Consider the following 19,401-nt stretch of genomic DNA (forward strand, 5'->3'; position numbering starts at 1 on the left):
TTTTATGTCTGATGTTTTATTATTTATTATTATTATCATTGATTCTGTTGGGATCCACCCAGAGTGGCTGGGAAACCTGGCCAGATGGGCGGGGAATAAATAATAAATTATTATTATTATTCTAAGCTACAGTTTTCAGGATTCTTTGGAGGGAGCTATTTGCTGTAAATGTTCTTTAAACTTATGTTGTGGGTGTGACTTTCAACTCCAAATTAGAACAGAGAAGAGATTAGGACACCCAAAGAAATTAAATGATGAAGGTAAAAGTCCTCAAATTCCACATTGACATAGGAGAAACAATCCCATCGTCACCACACATGAAAAATACAGGCATTTGTTTGGGGGGGGGAGGAAAAGGTTAATTTTGAAAAGCCTCTTCTGCACTGATAAACACTTCTTCTCGTTTTATGGTTACTTTACCACATCTGCTTCGGATGAAGGTCTTCTTCAGAATCACCTGACTTGCATTGAAAACAGGATACTGGATTAGACTGACAGCTCATTTGAGGCAGGAAAAATGCCGAATGTTTTAACACAAAGAATGAAATAAGGGAAATTGGCCCCCTGTGTTTTGCTGGCTCCATTTTTTTTACACTACACATGTACATTACAATCCCTTTTTGATGCTTACCTTGTGATAAAACAACACAGAATTGTGAGAATCTTGGCAAGCATCTTAAGGCTGTTTTAATTCAAAATCTTTTTGCCAAAACTGGGGGTGGGGGGGGGGAGAGAAATGTGATGTCTATATTTTTAACAAAAAAACAACAACTATGTTTCTGTTATAGACACCGGAATCATGATCCATACATATGATGAGTATACCTTGTGTGTCTGGAATCTGATGATCACTCAGCTTAGAAATTTTTGGCCGTCATCTGCTCCCTAGTGGAGAATTTACCTCATGATACTGTTTTTCCTCCTTCTTTCCGTGACATGTTTTGGCACATCAAGTTTTGTCCATAAACACCTTTGGTCAGTTCACCTGATAGCATAATAAACTAGCTACTACCTTAGAACAAACTTACCAAGGGAGGAATAGAAGAAATCTGGGGGCGGCAGAGCAATTAACCTGTTCCTGTAACGAGGAAAGATACTCTGTACAGGGTTTCCCAGTGCATAGCACTCCTAGGAAAAAGTGTTGTTGTCAAAGGTGAGACCAGTCAAGTAGGGATGAAGAAACCCTGTGTCCCTCCCTGTGTTGTTAGACTACATCACATCACCCCAGGCTATTTGCCATGCTGGCTAGGGCTAATAGAAGTTAAAGTCCAACAACATCTGAGGAGTCGTGGGTTCCCCATTCCTAGATTAAGGGGGAATCTAAAGCTGGTTGAGTTTCCTAAAGCAGCTGTCAGGAGGAGTGAGATGGATGGAATGGAAAGATGGAAAGCAGAGAATGACCTTGGGTAAAGGGGCAGAAATTGTTCTGTAATGGGGTTCTGGGTGATCCTCCTCTAATATGCAGGCTGTTTGATAAAGGGAGTTTGTTGTTGTTTTAATTAATCTCCGTATCACTTCCCTAACCAGAAGTCTGTGCCAAACCCAAGCCGTTCTCATGTGGACCTCATGTACCTTAACGTACCTAAACAGCCTCAGTTCCTACAAATGAAAAATGGAAATAACAGAGGTTCTGTGAGAGTAAATAAAGAGTAAAACTAACACCTTAGGCCAAGAAAAACACTCTGTAAATGATACATTAATGAAAACCAGAGGGAACGGTTTGCCTCTTGCTGACAGCACATGAGACGTGTGGCAAATTTATGCGCCTCCAACCAGCACCAACCCAAGCCTGCATGGCCATAGTTGGGGACGGTAGGTCAGCAACACCTGCCACAGGAGGATCAGAAAAGTGATGAGAATCATAGAATTGTTGAGGTGGAAGGGACCCCAAGGATTTAGTCTGACCCCCAGAATGCAAAAATCTCAGCTAGATCATACATGACAGACGGCCATCCAACTTCTGCTTAAAGACTACCAAGGAAGGAGAGTCCACCTCCTTCTGAGGGAGTCTGCTCCATTGTCTAACAACTCTTACCATCAGAAAGTTCTTCCTGATGTTTAGTTGGGATATCCTTTCTTGTAACTTGAAGCCATTGGTTTGAGTCCTAGTCTCTGGGGCAGGAGAAAACAAGCTTGCTCCATCTTCCATGTGACAGCCCTTTAGATCTTTGAAGATGGCTATCATCTCTCCTCTCTGTCTCTTATCCAGACTAAACATACCCAACTCCCTCAACCATTCCCCATAAGGCTTTGTGGCCAAACCCTTGATCATCCTGGTTGCCCTCCTCCACACATGCTCCAGCTGGCCAATATCTAAATTATGGCACCCGGAACTGGACACAGTACTCTGGGTCTGATTAACGCAGAATGGAGCAGGACTATGGCTTTCCTTGATCGGGACAAATGCTTCTATTGATGCAGCCTAGAAGAGCATCAGCGTTTTTGCTGCTGCATCAAACTGTTGACCCATGTTAGATTTGTCATCAGGGAATGGGACACAATCACCCACCATATCTGATGGGCACCAAGCTAGCCTAGTGAGCAGGTCTCATGTCCTCTAGCTCCTTGCCACTCCACCTTGTGCCTGCTTGCTCAAGAAGATGGCGGAGTTTGTAGCTAATGAGCTGAACAACACATGCAAGAAATGCCTGCAGGAAAGCAGGATCTGAGCTAGCTGCCACTCAGCCTGCTGACTATGCCTTTCCCAACTTTCCTGCGGTACACATTGGAAGATGATGACAAGCAAGATAGGCAGCTAAGCAAATGTTGCCGCCTCAGCTCCAGAGAATGGGAATAGCCAGAGGCACATGTAGGTGGGTGCTTAGTTGCTGCCGTTCCACAGATTCTCTCACCTGAGGCAGCTGCTTCATTCTGCCCAATGGTAGGGCTGACCCTGATATCCTGTGACTCCGGAGCAGTATTAGAAACTGAAATATGAAAGCTAGGAGGGCACCTTAAACTTAGGTTATGGGTGCCACAACAGAATGCCTAGGCGCCCTTTTTATAACAAGAATACAAAGCTGAAAATGAATGAACTGCAGCTAAAGTCTTATATTAATTTTTCAGATGGTCTAGTCCTCATATGAAGACTGCAAAAAACAAAGCCATACTTCCCCTGCCCACCTCCCTAATATTCTTATGAGGGTCTCTTCTTCCAGTCTCAGAGAGTGGCTGGAAGTGAGAAGGCAGAAAAAGGCCCTCCTTTCGTTCCACCAATGGCAATTTTAATCTGAAATCTTAGGCACTGCTCCCAGAGCTCAGAAACATTAATGAAATTCCCTGTCGCAAAACGTGCCTAGAACAATGGGAGTTTCGAACGCTGCTCCAGAGGGAAGGCTATTTCAGGCTCAACAAACTTTTTATTAAAGCCAAGACACAGTGGACACAGCCGCTCCCACCCAGAGCACAGTGGACATGCTGATGTCCCCATAGAATTTAGGTTACCCATCGCTAACTTGCTCGCTTTTCAGTCAGACAAGCGTGGCTACTTTCTGCTGGAACAGGGCCAACAGGTCTACAGTGACAGTTGCAGAAACAACCATAACATTATTTATGTGCCAGCTCTCCACACCTGTGCCAGAGTTAGGGAACAGATAAATACAGCACAGGGAGGAGTGTGCTCTTGGATTGCATCCAATGCAATGATGCACAGGTAGCTGGAATGTTTGGCCAATCTAAACACACTAACTGTTCACCTAAGGCAGGGGGCCTTTTTCCTTCCACAATGATAGATATATGGTTCTCTCCTTGAAATGTGTGTATGGGGAAGAAAGAGAAGAAAATAGTAATTATTGTTTTCTCTAATGGCTGCATCTAGGTAGGTTTGTTGGGGGTTTTTGCTGCGCAACCCAATGTTGCACAGCTAAAACCGCATCGATTTAATGAGAAAGTTCAGCACACGGTTCACTCTCTCCTGTGGAAATCAATAGGACTTTTAAAAAGTGCCCCACGTTGCTTGGATTGTGTTCTAAAGCAATGAGAGAATGAGAGAGAGAGAGAGAGAGAGAGAGAGAGAGAGAGGGAGGGAGGGAGGGAGAGATCCCTTCCCAATCCCCATCCCCATACAGTAACTTGTCTCAGCTAGTCTACTTGCTGGAAGGAATATTCAAAGCGAGTTCACTGCTTGCTGGTTAAGAGTTATAATCACTGCTTCAACTATAGATAGGTAGCCGTGTTGGTCTGCCATAGTCAAAACAAAAAAAATTCCTTCCAGTAGCACCTTAAAGACCAACTAAGTTAGTTCTTGGTATGAGCTTTCGTGTGCATGCACACTTCTTCAGATACACACTGTGTATCTGAAGAAGTGTGCATGCACACGAAAGCTCATACCAAGAACTGTGCTCATACCAAGTGTGCATGCACACGAAAGCTCATACCAAGAACTAACTTAGTTGGTCTTTAAGGTGCTACTGGAAGGAATTTTTTTTGCTTCAACTATGTTGAATTTAAATGTAAGATACGGTTATGTGATTAAAAAAAGAGATTTTTTAAGGACATATGCAGTCAGAGTTGCCTTGAGATTTAGGGAAAGCTCTTAATTTGACATGGGCTTTTGAAACGAATTTCTAGAAAGGTAGTTAATGTTTTCTGCGAAGACCACACCGCCGCAGCCACACCTCAAAACTTCAGAGATATTTAATTTGTTCAATCCCTGCAGCATATACCATGTTGTAGCAGCAGAAGCAGCATTAATACTGTGCTCCCCCCACCTCCCCACTATCCTACTTCAGAGCAGGATTTTTAACTCTTTCCTCTCCCAAAACATTCAAGAGAGAGAGAGAGAGAGAAAAGATTAATGAACCTTATCAATTTTCTGTTGTGCCTTAGGTGAGATTCTTAGATGCCAACTTTTTAGATTATGGGAGACTTAAGGATTTCCCAGAATGTTTTACATATGTAACAACAAAGCCCCCTCCAAAAAAACCAAAACAGGCTTGAAAAGGACAAGAAGGAACATATAAGAATAAGGCCACCAACTAGACATGGGAACCTAATATTAAGATGCTAAGGCTGCACTCATTTTCCTGGAACCAATCCCCATGCTCTTCGGATCAGACTTGGGGCAGACAGCGCTGTATAAGCTGAGCATGATTCCAAAACCTGGCTTTTCGAGATGAACATATTGTCTTTCTGGAAATCAAAACTTTATACACTGGGAACAGGGGATCTTGGGCAAGACCTCAGAAAGCCATCTTTATTTCTAGTAGAAAAGGGGCAGGGAAGCAGGGCGGGAGGCAGAATGAAATATCAGGCTGTGCATTCTTCTACAATAGTGAGCAATTAACAATATTTTAACATAATTTTATGCTCACTTTTTATTGGAGAACCCAGACTACATTGTTGCCAGCGTGTTGTTTTCTGTCTCCTGTCGTTTTTCAGATCTGATCTGAAGTGGTTCCCCTCCCCCTTTAAAAACAATTAAAATGCTGTGGACAGTCAGCAAGGGCAACCAAGTAACTACTGAGACTGTTCAAGGCTACTGTGCCTTTAATTAGAAGCTTCCTTCTCTAGAAAGAGCAGCTTCCTCTGCCTCTTATTGCTTCCTGTTCAGCATAGCCTTGGGTTCAATGAACCCTGTAATGAGTTAGATCCTGTTTCCCATAGGAATGGAGGATGACTTTAATTACTGGTCTCATCTAATTTTTAGTTTATGCTGACATAGCACTAATTTGCAATAAAAAGGGGGGAAGGGAATGAAAAAATGATAACAGTAGTGAAATCATTTCCAGGGAACAGGAATGCACTACTTACAGGATCATTTCATCAGTAATGCTGGGCTTGCTCGCCTATTAAATAGTGTTGTTCAGCTTGACACAGCCTTAGAAACCATTTAATTAATATATATTTGCTAGTAGAGAGCCACAGAAAATTAGGCAACCATCCTCTGTACTGATAATGATTCATATGCACAGACAGAATTAATTAGCAGCAGTATCACTTCATCCATTTCCTTCTCCTTGCAAACAACATTTTTACAAATTGATATAGGCTTGATTAATTCATGCCTCCAGAAACCATTCTTTTAAACCAAATTTAATGCACTAAATTCTTCCACATGCATACTCCCACCCACAAAATGAGAGACTTTCAAAATAAGTTTTATGAAGAGCATTTCTCCATCTGATCTGATGCATGTCTAGCTGGTATAAACACCAACATTTTGTTGATTCCCCTTCACTTTTTCTTCTCGCTCATCAGGTAATCAGTGATTGGTTAAGAACTCTACTGAACTAAACTAGATGAACAACCCACTTTTAGAACAAAGGAGGAACAGAGTTTATCAGGGCCGAATAAGAAGGACCTACTCAGAAGTAAGTCCTACTGAGTTCAGTGGGACTTATTCCCAGGTAACTGTGTTTAGGATTGCAGCATTATGTCAACGTACTTGGGACTCAGTTATATTGAAATCAGTAGAACTTACTTCTAAAGTTGAAGCTACAGTCCTAACTACAGCTACTGGAGGGTGGAACTTACTTCAGACTAAACATGAATAGGGATTGCACCATTAAATGTTTTTCTTGCAATTAACAACTGATTTCTCTTTTTCAGGTAATTTATCAGGATAATATGCTGCACATGGGAGAATGTAAATGGAGTCAAATGTTTCCTTTTATCATGGTAGGTATTTCAAGGACATATGTTTCAGAAAAGTCGCTACAGTTATAAACCCTAGAAAATTAACAATAAGCATAATTTTACTTTTGTTAACCTGAGCAAACATTATTTAATATCTGCACAGTTGCTTCAGATGAAGTCCTTGTAGACATTATCAGGATTTCTGCCCAAGAAAATATTTTGAAATATAATATGAAATCCAACCACTTTCTTAAAACTGTTGCATCTCAAGGATATCAGCAACAAGAATACCTCATATTAGGAAAAACTGCAAACATGCAACTATTAGCCAAAATTGCATACCGAGATGAAGATCATTAAGCAAAAAGCACACAAAAATGCACAATTTTATGCAGTGTGTTGTTTGTTGTTTGTTGTTTTTTTAAAAATGCAAAGTGATGTGGAAATTGGAGAAATGAAGACTGGAAAACGAGAAACCAAAACGGACAGAGTTGTCCATCGCTAGAGAGTGACAAGACATGGCAATAACAGAGAGATTAAAAGTCAGAGTGGTTCACCCTCTGATAGTATTGTTTTTAGGCAAATGTGATGCATTGACAACTGGGAAACTGGGCAATGGAATTAACCAGTATTCATCCTTTGGTGACAGGCGTCACTTGTTTATTCTGCTAATGCCGAATATTCCAACTGTGGCGAAAATGAGTACTACAACCAGACTACCGGAATGTGCCACGATTGTCCGCAATGTGAGCCAGGAGAAGAACCTTATATGGTGAGTTCTTCACATACTTGCAATCGTATGCTAGAGGTGGCTGTAGGAACATCTGCACCGCACTGCATTATCCACAGTGGTCCTTACACACTTCTGGAAGTCCAGTGTTGTTGTATTTAATAACTGCTCAGCCTTCCTCCCTTTTCAATACTACCGAAAGAAGATCGGTACTGCTGAATATAAGTCCAAGACACCACACAGTCCTGCAAGTGCTGTTATTTCTCATGCTCCATGCTCATTATTCTAAATTCCCCCCGCTGTCAGGAAAATGGTAAGCACATGGCTGTTGCGAAGGAAACAGCCACCATGCTTCCAGGAGGAATGTTAAAGCAGTCTGGCACAGGCCAGCAGGGCAGAAACAATCTCTCTCCAAGGCACTTTCAGATAATTACACTGAATCAAGAAATTTTATTTGGCCTGTGTTCTGTTGTCCTCGTCGACATTTGCTTTTTAATGGGGACCATATTTCGAACGGAGAAGGGCTACACAACATTGGCTCTGCCCTCTCCTGCCCCAGCTGAGGGGCTCTTTAAGGCCCTCCCTGTTGTGTAACCAGCCACAGAGGTCCTGTGCTTTATGTATCTCATCCTCCCCACCTCCTTTGATCAGGGTCTTGGCTCCTGATGAGAGGAAGCAGTAGAGAGAGCCATAGCCCCCAAGGACTTTGACAGAGACTCTCTGTGGCTAGTGCAACACGGAGAAAGAGAAGGCTTAAGGCACCCTTGAGTGAAAGTTGCTGGGGTGTTGTGCCATGTTCATTTCTATGACACCTATGGGGAAAAGGAAAGGAAAAGGAAAAGACCCACCCCCAAAAGGCAGCTCACAACAGCTAAACTACAAATTTCAAACAAGAAAATAAAATGGCTTTGTTTTAGAGAAAACACCAAGAAGCAATACAGTGGTACCTCGGGTTACATAAACTTCAGGTTACATACACTTCAGGTTACAGACTCTGCTAACCCAGAAATATTACCTCAGGTTAAGAATTTTGCTTCAGGATGAGAACAGAATCATGCTCTGGCGGCATGGCAGCAGCAGGAGGCCCCATTAGCTAAAGTGGTGCTTCAGGTTAAGAACAGTTTCAGGTTAAGAATGGACCTCTGGAATGAATTAAGTACTTAACCTGAGGTACCACTGTAAACGTATTTTTAAATTTAATTGTTGTTCGTTTTGCAAATCTACAAAAACAAAAACAAAAAAACAACCTGCATGCAAACGTTGCAAAACTGAACAACGTTATTTAGAAAATAAAAGAAAACCAATGAGATCTAGAACATCATGGTTAAAAGCAATCAGCTCTGCTGTTGTTAAATCATGGGTGGCAGTGGGGAGAAGCAAGAATAGAGTCGCTTCCCCAGGGAGGGAGTTACACTGCCTGGCACTATGTCAGAGAAAGACCTAGATCCCCACCAAACAACCTGGCTTCAGACTGTGATGGGACACCTATAAAGACTCCATGGAAGGGACTGGGAGGGGGGTCATCGCAAGAGAATCAGGTGCTAGGCTTGGGGATGGCTGGGAAAACATTGAGACTGGTCTTCCAGTTGCTTGCCCATGCTCTGCCCCATCACCCTCAGTCTACCCAGTCAGCCCCACATGCCTGCTTTCTTTCTTCTAATCAGCCCAAGAGATGACCCTGGTTGTCAGCCTCCTCCTCTTTACTCTCAACATTGCCTTTGTCGAACTTGTCAAGAAAGAGGGGCTAAACTAGAATGAGTTGGCAATGTTTGTCGTTGGTCCTGCCCGCCCTTGGCTCTGGCTCCACTCATCTTCGGCCTATCTGCCTTCTGACCTACCAAATGGGCACCGGGCACCACCGATGTGTCAAAGCTTACTCAAAGCAGCTTCACGTGCTGCTGCAAAGAACATCTCGCTGAGACTGGTCTCAAATCCTTTTATTCACAACTGAGTTTGGAGAACAGCAGAGCAGAAAGGTCTCTGGGCTTTCCTGCTCCGTTAATATACAGTGCTATTAGGGAGTCAAGAGGACCACCAACTTTGGCCTCAGACACTGCAGGAAACAGTGTGTTACTGGGCTGTTAATGTTCTCTTTTATTTTCTTGAAAGTTGGTTTAAAAAGTGGCTTTTTCAATTCAGAGACTCTGTTAACCCCCCCACAGACGTGTGGATACGGCACCAGAGACGATGGTTACGGCTGCGTTCCTTGTCCGTTGGAGAAGTTTTCTAAAGGCGGGTACCAGATATGTAGGAGGCACAAGGACTGCGAGGGATTCTTTCGGGCAACAGTTATGACACCCGGAGATCAAGAGAATGATGCAGAATGTGGGCCTTGCCTCCCTGGGTAAGGATTTAATTATGAGCCTTTGGTCTCTTAACAAAAACTCCAGTTATGCTGAGCAACATAAGCATATTTGTTGCATTCCTGCTGCTGGCCACACTACTTTCTGCATCCATTTAAGTGCACAATAATTAACTCTATGTAAAGAATACAAGCACTTGAAAAAGCATGTTTTAAATCAAGGAAAGTAATGGGTGCTATTAGAGCAAATGAAATATAAAACAAGTGCCTTGTAATAAAAGCTAGGAGGAAGAATATTTTTTTTGATGTTAGAAGGGGGGGGGGAAGCTTGCCCATATAAGGATGTCAGTGTAACTGTGAACTTTACACCACCAAATTATTGGAATTTTAAAAACAAACAAAATGAAACCAGTGTTTCTTAGTTACCCTAAAGGAGGCTGAAGTATCGCTCTGATAAAATGAAAAATCAACATGGTCAGAATATGACCCTTCATCATTTTATATGGAAAAGTTGATTGCATCACTAGATCTTTATAGTGACATTAAATAACACACCAGATCAGTTAAATTTATTTTTCTTTCCCCAGTAAAAGCAAATCACTACTTTTTATTAATAAAGTATTCGGTTCAACGAAGCCATATTGATTTTAAAGTCACTTTTTATTATATATAAATATATATTGGTTATATATATATTGTGGGGTGGGGACTATAGTTTCTTAAGGGTGCTGGGAGTTGTTAGCCAGTATAACCAATGGTCAGGGGTGTTGAGTGTTGAAATCCAACAACATCTGGAGGGCCACAGGTTTTCCACCCCTAATATGATGCATAGGATTCCTGACCACATATCTGGCTGAATGTGCTCAGAGTCCATTCTCACCTGGTCTGGCTTCGTAGAAGGCTGGGAGCTCCATGCCTTCAGATGCCTCCATGTTCAGATGTGCTGTCTTTTCAAAGTGACAACAGGGTCACATGGAACATTGGGAGCTGCCTTCTACGAAGCCAGACCATTGGTTCATCTATCCCAGCACTGTCTATATAGATTTTCAGTGGTTCTCCAAGCTTTCAGGGAAGAGTCTTTTTTAAATCCCTGCTGGAGCTGGATTGAACCCGGGAGTCTTCTGCATGTGGCTACATGACTAAACTTCAGCACATCCCGAAACGCAGATTAAAAACATGTGCTCCTGGTTTTTTTAAAGTCAAAAGAATTACTAATTACAATTTGGATGCATTTATATTGCCATTTGCAAATGTACAAGAGGTTCGGGTCTAGTGCTTCCTCACATCTAAAGCAGGGTTCCCCAAACTAGGGTCTCCAACTGTTTTTGGACTACAATTCCCATCATCCCCATCCACTGATCCTGCTAGCTAGGGATGACGGGAGTTGTAGTCCAAAAGAACAGCTGGAGACCAGAGTTTGGGAAACTTCTGATCAAGGTGGAATCTACATGCGTTCTGAAAATAAGCATCGAATTTTCTATAAGGCTCGCCGCCGCCATCTAGTGCCACACTGTATATTGCACTTACAACACAATTAAAACGTTTTATTTGCAGCTGTATAGCTGAGTCTTTAGAGCCTTGTAGAAGTTTCTGCTCATGATTTACGCAAGCACATTCCTATATGTCAGAAAGCACACAGGCCATGACAAAGAGCTTCACGTTCTCGCCCTGCTTGTCTTCTAAACCTGATGTTGATTAGTAGGTTTTGCATAAGTTGCTCTCTCTCTCAGTCCCCATCTCCCTGCCCAGGAGGATTAGCCTGGAGCTGAATACTCAGCATGCCAGCAAAATCAAGGTAGCTGGTGCTTGTCTGGAACATCACTTCTTGGGGGGGGGGGAATTATCCTTGCACAGAGGGTCTCATTTCAGAGACATGTCTTGAGCTGCATTGCAAACGCAGTGACAAATGTCTGTTGATTTAGGCAGTGATACCACCTCATGTCATGTACTCGAATGCTTGATTTAATTGCCTTTATGAGGGCAGCGGAGGAGAGACTGTTTCTAGTCAAGCAGGATAAAAAGTGGATAATTCCATTAAACGAGCAACACAAAAAAATTAAAGTTAGTGATTTCATCTTGCGAAGAAAGTGATTTACTTCTCAATAATATCTGAAGACTACTAAGCCAGTTCTGCTGTGTGGTGTGTGTGTTTTTTCCTGCCTTGTCCTTTCATTGCCTTGTCCTTTCATTGCAGTTACTACATGCTAGAAAACAGGCCACGGAATATCTATGGGATGGTTTGCTACTCCTGCTCCCTGGCACCTCCCAACACAAAAGAGTGTAAGTATTGCCATTCTGATTTCTATTTAGTTGTATTCGGACTTAAGAAACCTCAAAACACTGCCTGAAGTTTTCCTGAGCAATATGCGCGTTGACAAACTGAGCCTGTCTTAAAATGGAGCACACTTCAGCAGCACAAAATGGAGGAGGGCACGTGAATCTCCATCATGGTTCTCTTTTCAGAATAACTTAGGGACGCCTTCCTGAATCTGGTTCCCTCCAGATATTTCCAGACTACAACTCCTATAAACCTTGACCGTTGGCCATGCTGGCTGTGACCGACGGGAGTTGGAGTACAGCAACATCTGGGAGGTCCCATGGGGAAAGACTGACCTAGAGTTTTCCATTGGTGGTTTTTCATTTTGCTACTACAAAAACCAATAGCTGCAGTGCAGAAGAAGCCAATAGCAAGACAAGCAGATGCACAAAACCAAGGGTGGTATTCAACTAGCAGTTTCCCATCAGCACAAGGATTTCCACCTTCTTCCCTCCCTTCTCCTGGTGCAAACCTTCCCAAAATCTGCTCCAGATTTAGGGAGGCATGGCGGGAAGTAAATTCGCAAGGTGCAAGCAGAAGTCCTAGTGCTTTACTAAGCACCACTTTTGATACAACCTCAAACACCAACTTCCATGAGCCTTGTACAGTATAAGCAAGACCACATCCACAGAATTGTCCATCCTTCTTCCTTCTTCTTCACAAAACAGGCTTCCCAAGGCTTAATATCGGCAATCCATATAGCTTTTCCAATTTATTGTATCCCACTGTTCCTCCAAGGAGCTCAAGATGGTGAACGTGGTTCTCCCATGCCCTGTTTTATCCTAACAACAACACTGTGAGGTAGACTAGGTTGAGAGGCAGTCACTGGCCCAAGGTCACCCAGCGAGCCTGACGGCTGAGCAAAGATTTGAATGCTGGTCCTCATCCAGCACTTTAACCACTATTCACACTGGCAGTCCTTAAGGAAGAAGAACTTCCTTAATGGATCCAAACCATTCTACATATTTCAGTTTGTCGCTTTCCCAACATGAAAGGCCGACACGGGGTTATCTTCTAGCGTGGCAGCTAAAATGCAAAAAGCATTTTAAAGCCTTTTAAAAGAATAATCCTGTTTACTTTTTGGCATGTGGATCTAAAGGAAGGGACTGTGGTAAATAGAACATGATACACTGGAAAAAAACTTTTAAAAGTCCAAATTATGATTTCCCAAATAGCAACAGAGTTTAATGGAAAGGCCGACAGACCTTCCGCTGTCGCACTGCTTGTAGGTTTCTTCACAACATTCCTGTTGTATTACGTACAGGTGGTTAAAAGCACACAACCCACATTTGTGTCCTTGAATTTCAGTCATCAGCATTTTGATGCCAAAATGCAGGAATTTCCATGTGTGGAGATTTGTCCTTGAGTTCCCCTGCATAAATCTTTTTAGAAAATGTGTGAGTCACAGCTGCCCAACCTAGCTAAGTGGTCTGGGATGTAAATGATACTTGAACATTCATAGCTGAGAATGGTGAGAAAGGGAGCTTACACTTGGGTTTGTTTCTTGTTATTTACTCCTCTGAAAGCCGGCATGTTGTAGAAGGAGTTTGTTTTAAAAGGTTCTCTGTTTTATTTAGGGCGAGAATAAAAGGGGGGTGGGGGAAAGCTTCATTAGAAAATGCGATCATGCAGCTTGAAAGGCTTGTTTCCTGAGTCACACGGATGTTCTGTTGGCATTTTTTTTTAGAAAAATCAGAACTAAGGTTTTCAGTTACAATAAAAAATTCAAATTCTTAACAACACCTAAACCACAATCCAGAAAGTCACACCAATCATGCTATGCCATGCCTGCCCACCCCAGCAAAGTTTAGGACTTGGGTAGAAAGAACTGTAAACTTTGATTCTCATTTTTCCAATCTTTAATTCAGTTCTCCGCATTTCTTCAGCAATTTGTGAATTTTCTTTTTTAAAACCTTCATGAAAATTCCTCAGCACTTCAGTGAATGCTCATTCTTACATAACAATACCTGCAAATAATCCAGAATTAAAGCTCTATAAAGACTGTAAACACCCCTCCAGACTGGCAGGTCTTTGTGGGTGTATTCTGCAACACGCCAAATAGCATCCTGAAATCCTCCCTTGAGTATACAGTGGTACCTAATGGTTACGAACTTAATTCGCTCCGGAGGTCCGTTCTTAACCTGAAACCGTTCTTAACCTGAGGTACTGCTTTAGCTAATGGGGCCTCCCACTGCCATCGCGTGATTTCTGTTCTCATCCCGAGGTAAAGTTCTTAACCTGAGGTACTACTTCCAGGTTAGCGGTGTAACCCGAAGTGTTTGTAACCCAAGGTACCACTGTAAATCCTAACTGATGAAAGGCAGACAAAATGGGAAGAAAGCACACAAGAGCTTTCCTAACCAAGCCTCCAGTTCATTTGACCGCCCTAATTCACCATCTTCAAATGTCCAGAACTATCAGGCTTATGTCCACCTGGTTTAAAGTCAGGAGATATATACTGCATGCCTTACTATTTCAACACTGCATAAAAATAACTATTTTGGTTTCAAATGAAAATGTGTCTTACAAAAGGCACATATGACATTTAAGAACTAGCCACGCTTGTAAGGTACTTTGCTCTGTTATAGGAAAAACTCATTTCAAATTGCTGAACTATATGCTTTTTTTGGCCACGTTTCTAGCTAGTATTTGTCTTTGCCATTAGGGCATTTTATATTGTGTAATAGTTCTTCGTTTATTTTGAAAAACACATCTTTATTTAGAGCATGCCCATTTCTTTACTTCATAAGCTGCGAGACGTTTTTCACGCGCTACAAGAGAACTTAATTTCCTGTCACATTTGTCTGATGGAGCTGGGCCAAGAAAATTCTCAACTTCCTAGAACTGCAGAACAACATCAGTCATTTTTTCATTGGGGCATGAATTTAGCCAAATAAATTCTCCCATCTCGTATGCCCAGTGTTGTCTTTGCTAGAGATTCAGTGCCTTAAATGCTGATAATAAAAATCAGTGCCTTTTAAACAATCTTAAAAGCATAGGCTGAAAATATATAATAAGTCTAAGGCTGCAAACCTGAAAGTCCAGTTGAAACCATTCATTTCAACGGGAGCTGCTTCTACAAAAACAAAGGGGGGGAACCAAGTTTAGGACTGCTGTGCCTCTGGCGTTGGTGTTCAGCTGGCACATCCCTAGGTTCAGAAACAAATGTGTGCCAAATGCGTTTTTCACAGCTCGGCATCATAAATCCACATTTAGGTGTTTGACATTTGAATTGTAAGCACTGGCTTTTAAATGGACGGGAAATTCATGCAAGTTAAGTAACTGTGCTGTCAGTTCACAAATGCATCAATTCATGACCGAGATTTTACAAGCGTCACCAGGAAAATTTACGGCAAATTTGTTTTTTTTATTATTATTATGATAGGTGCAGGCATTACTTCTGGTGTGTCAGCCAGTTTCCCAATTACTTCTGGAACAAGTACCCTTTCTCCTTTCCAGCATGTGCACAAAGGTAAGGAAAGCAGCCCAGTTCCCCTTTTAGCATTTTCTTGAGTTGGCTTTTGGTATGTAATCCTGGGAGGCTAGAAGACTGAGCAGCCGGGGAGCAAGGTGCCTTCTTCCCTACAGAGATGTGTGGTTGATGTGCCGTCTCAGAAATCTGAGCTGTTTCTATTTAAACTTTCCTTTTCTTTTTTACTCAGCCTATGGGTCTGTCGGGCTTAAAGTATGTGTTTTAATTTCATTTCATGGTTTTCTCATAGATGAAGTATCATTAAAAATATTCCTTCAGCAATCAACATGCTTCAGCAGAGATGAGTTTTACAATGAACTTTGCAAATGAGGTGTATTCATTTAGATGAAAAGTTAATTTAGCTCAGGGGTAGGCAAACTAAGGTCCAGGGGCCAGATCTGGCCCAATCGCCTCCTCAATCCGGCCCACAGACGGTCCAGAAATCAGTGTGTTTTTACATGAGTAGAATGTGTCTTTTTATTTAAAATACATCTCTGGGTTATTTGTGGGGCATAGGAATTCGATCATTATTATTTTTCCAAAATATAGTCCGGCCCCCCCCACAAGGTCTGAGGGACAGTGGACCAGCCCCCTGCTGAAAAAGTTTGCTGATCCCTGATTTAGCTCCTTTATCTCATCAAATGAGGTTTATTTGGATTGTGGGGATTTAGTTCATTTCAGTCGTGTGATGATGTGAGCAATCTCTTTTGGTGCTAATATAGTCAGATGTGTCATTATGGGGCACAAAGTCAAGGAAATCAGGTCACCAGATAATTGGTTGGGGGGGGGGGATAGTCATCTACTGATCCCGATTCAAATACTTGGCAATGTGTGTAAGGTACTCACAGTGATCATAACTTTGTTCGCTGCAAAGCAAGAGGCACTTTAGCCAACTTTAAACACAATTGCTAAGCAGGGCCAATTACTCTTGAATTGGGAACTCATCCATTCAGCAAATCCAGCTCCACAAACAGAACGATTTGAGACACTAATGAATATTGGCAACTGACTGCAGTGTTTCACCTTAGCCCAGAAACGTGTATCAAGAGCGTTATTTCTAACAAGCAAGTAAACTGCAGGAAAACTAAACAAAACCAGATGATTTCGCTGTAAGAGAGTAGCTTTTAGATAAATGGGTTATTCACAAAAGCTAAAGCAGTGGCGTAGCGTGGGGGGTGCAGGGGGGGCCGGCCGCACCGGGCACAACATCTGGGGGTTAGGGTTAGGGGGCGCAAATCCACGGGTTAGGGGGCGCAAATTACTTGCCTTGCCCCGGGTGCTGACAGTCCACGCTACGCCACTGAGCTAAAGAAGCACTTTGTTTATTCATTTCAAAGTAACCGGGGAAGAGAATTTTGCAGCAAATCTGTTTCTATTGAAGGTGCGAGCCTTACCTTTTCTGGAGTGTTCTAACTGGAATACTTAGATGGCTGCAAATGGACTTTACTTGCAATTACTCATTAGTGGTGGCTTGTTTTGTTTTTGTTTTTTTAAAAACCCCAACACACAACACTACCACTATGAAATGACCTGCATTGGCACATATGAAAAGTGAATTGCTTGTTTGAAAATTTTCATATTCAGTAATTAACGTAACATTTTGATACACTCACAAACAATTTAGGGAAGGGGAATCTAGTAGTGCAAGCTTGCTAACAGTTAAATGACAATTTTCTGAACATGCAATTTCACCTGCAGGAGTGTGATCTGAGAAAGGTGCTCTGTGCCATGGGGGGGGCGGGGAATAGAGGCAGTTTCAGTTTGAGTTTTAGGGCAAGGCAACCTATTTATGGAGCATTTATCCTGATTTCCTTGCACAAAGCGGAAACAGCAGTTAGATGATATTCAGACTTTATCGAGCATTCGTTCTACTTTGTTTACAGGGAGGTTATATGACAATGACCATTCCTCTTGGTTTCGTTCCAGGGCGTTTGCACATTATCTTATTACTCATTCCATTAATCCCACACTTTTCACCATCACTTTCTTAACTGCAAAAGATCTGTTGTTGTTTACATGGATATGTTGTGCTAGGGCAAGAGAGAGTTTAAATCCATTTTAACTGTGCAGACCCACATTTGCCAGATGGACTTGAATCCATCCTGCAAAATACTGGCCACTTGGAAGCACAGACACACATGCGATACTGACTCTGAATTACAAAGACTACATCTGGCATTCTACTGCAAGTAAAAAACTGCAAGCTAAGTAAATGAAAATACAAGATTAGTGTTCTTCCGAGTCCGGTGGAGTTTATTTGCACGCAAATGTGCCTGACATCATAGCCTTACAGTATAGTCCTGTGCACACCCTACTCAAAAGTGAGTTCCATGGAGTTCAATGAGACTTACTGCCAGCTTAAATAGATACAGGACCTCAGCCTTAATAATGGTAAAAGAGCCCCCCCCCCCCGATTATCGAGGTGGCAGATATGAAAAGTAAAGGAAGTGTGCTTCCTGTTTCTGAAATATTTTAGAAATATTTGTGTTATCCTGTACAAATGCAATTCATAATTGGTGACTAGAGACAAGCTCATATGGTTAATATGGTGGTACCTCGAGTTACATATGTTTCAGGTTACATACGCTTCAGGTTACAGACTCCGCTAACCCAGAAATAGTACCTCGGGTTTAGAACTTTGCTTCAGGATAAGAACAGAAATTGTTTTCTGGCTGCGCGGCAGCAGCGGGAGGCCCCATTAGCTAAAGTGGTGCTTCAGGTTAAGAACAGTTTCAAGTTAAGAACGGTCCTCCAGAACGAATTAAGTACTTAACCCGAGGTACCACTGTACTTTTAAATGCCTTTAATGGGGTTGCGGCTACAGCTCTAATAATTTGTCTCTGTGTTTTCAGGAGACCTTTCCAGTCAAGGACACCTTGCAACTGCTCTTATCATTGCCATGTCAACTATTTTCATAATGGCAATCGCTATTGTCCTGATCATCATGTTTTACATTGTGAAAACGAAAACTTCGGCTCAAGGTAACTGCCCATCACTAAAGAGAATTCTGACTTCTGAGATTCTGTGCATAGGCATCTGCCAAGAATGGGTTTTAACAAGAGGCGTGATTTTAAATTCCAGCTTGCTGCACCAGCCATTCCGTGAAGACTGTAGAAGCCCAGGCCAATATGCAGGGAGAGAAAAAAGAAGTACAAGGTTTGAACAGTTTTTTAATTTCTGCTTTTTACACACATCAGATCCCACACAGCTTAATTTGCCCTGAGGCGATGCCCCGTGTTAATTTAAACTGCTGGGACTCAAATTCCATTTAGTAGAAGAATAATTGGGAAGGCCTATATGTAACCTTGAAAACATCCTTCTTCCTGCAATCCCTTCCCTGACTAATTTAAGACTCAGCACCACAATTCGGTGATTTGTTCCGAAACACCCATACGCAGGGGCCAGCAAGGGAATTTCATTCACAACTGTGATCCATTGACCGTTTCAAACCCTTTCCCTCCTCTTTTTTAATTTGCAGAAAATGTGGTGATTTTCTCAGAGAAAGATGAGTTTGGAAAATTAACTGCAACTCCAGCGAAGGTTGTCAAGAGGTATGTGACAGAGAAACAAGCATGCCGATAGCAGGGAAGGAGCATGATTATAGTTGACAGGACAAGACATTGAACTCTCTACAGTAGGCTGTATTCCAGTCACACTAAAGTCAGAGATGTATATACGGAACAGATTAAGTTCGTAAACTGAGGTACCACTGTATCTACGATCACATCCGCACCACATATTTAAAGCACATTTATATCATTAACTGTGGGGGCAGCTTCCCCCAAGGAAACCTGAAAACTGTCGTTTACTGCACACAGAGCTACAATTCCTAGCACCCTTAATAAAACACAGTGCCCAGGGATCTTTGCAGGAAGCCTTGTGCTTAAAATGTATGGTGTATGTGACCTAGCTCTCTAGATAGATGAGTGTGCACACAGACGCGCATATGAATCTCTTTTAGGATGCATGGAGGGTCCTAAAACCTGGAGAAAAGAGACAAGGAG

General features: G+C 42.2%; 1 protein-coding gene across 3 annotated transcripts in view; it reads left to right on the forward strand.

The window, feature by feature from the left end:
* The window catches only part of EDAR (ectodysplasin A receptor), an 81,582-nt gene that overhangs the window by 52,875 nt on the left and 9,306 nt on the right, over nt 1-19,401 (forward strand). For 2 of the 3 annotated variants that reach the window (XM_083735618.1, XM_083735617.1), the window contains exons 2-9: nt 6,550-6,618; nt 7,226-7,348; nt 9,469-9,650; nt 11,803-11,888; nt 15,311-15,397; nt 18,250-18,378; nt 18,479-18,553; nt 18,876-18,948. In XM_083735618.1, the coding sequence (XP_083591744.1) occupies nt 6,568-6,618; nt 7,226-7,348; nt 9,469-9,650; nt 11,803-11,888; nt 15,311-15,397; nt 18,250-18,378; nt 18,479-18,553; nt 18,876-18,948 (806 nt within the window). In that variant the 5' untranslated portion in view covers nt 6,550-6,567. Of the gene's footprint in view, nt 1-6,198; nt 6,312-6,549; nt 6,619-7,225; nt 7,349-9,468; nt 9,651-11,802; nt 11,889-15,310; nt 15,398-18,249; nt 18,379-18,478; nt 18,554-18,875; nt 18,949-19,401 lie in introns of all 3 variants that reach the window. The other variant, XM_083735616.1, reaches the window with a different exon arrangement.

The sequence above is a fragment of the Podarcis gaigeae genome (genome assembly GCF_964106915.1).
Source record: "Podarcis gaigeae genome assembly, chromosome: 4".
NCBI lineage: Eukaryota > Metazoa > Chordata > Lepidosauria > Squamata > Lacertidae > Podarcis > Podarcis gaigeae.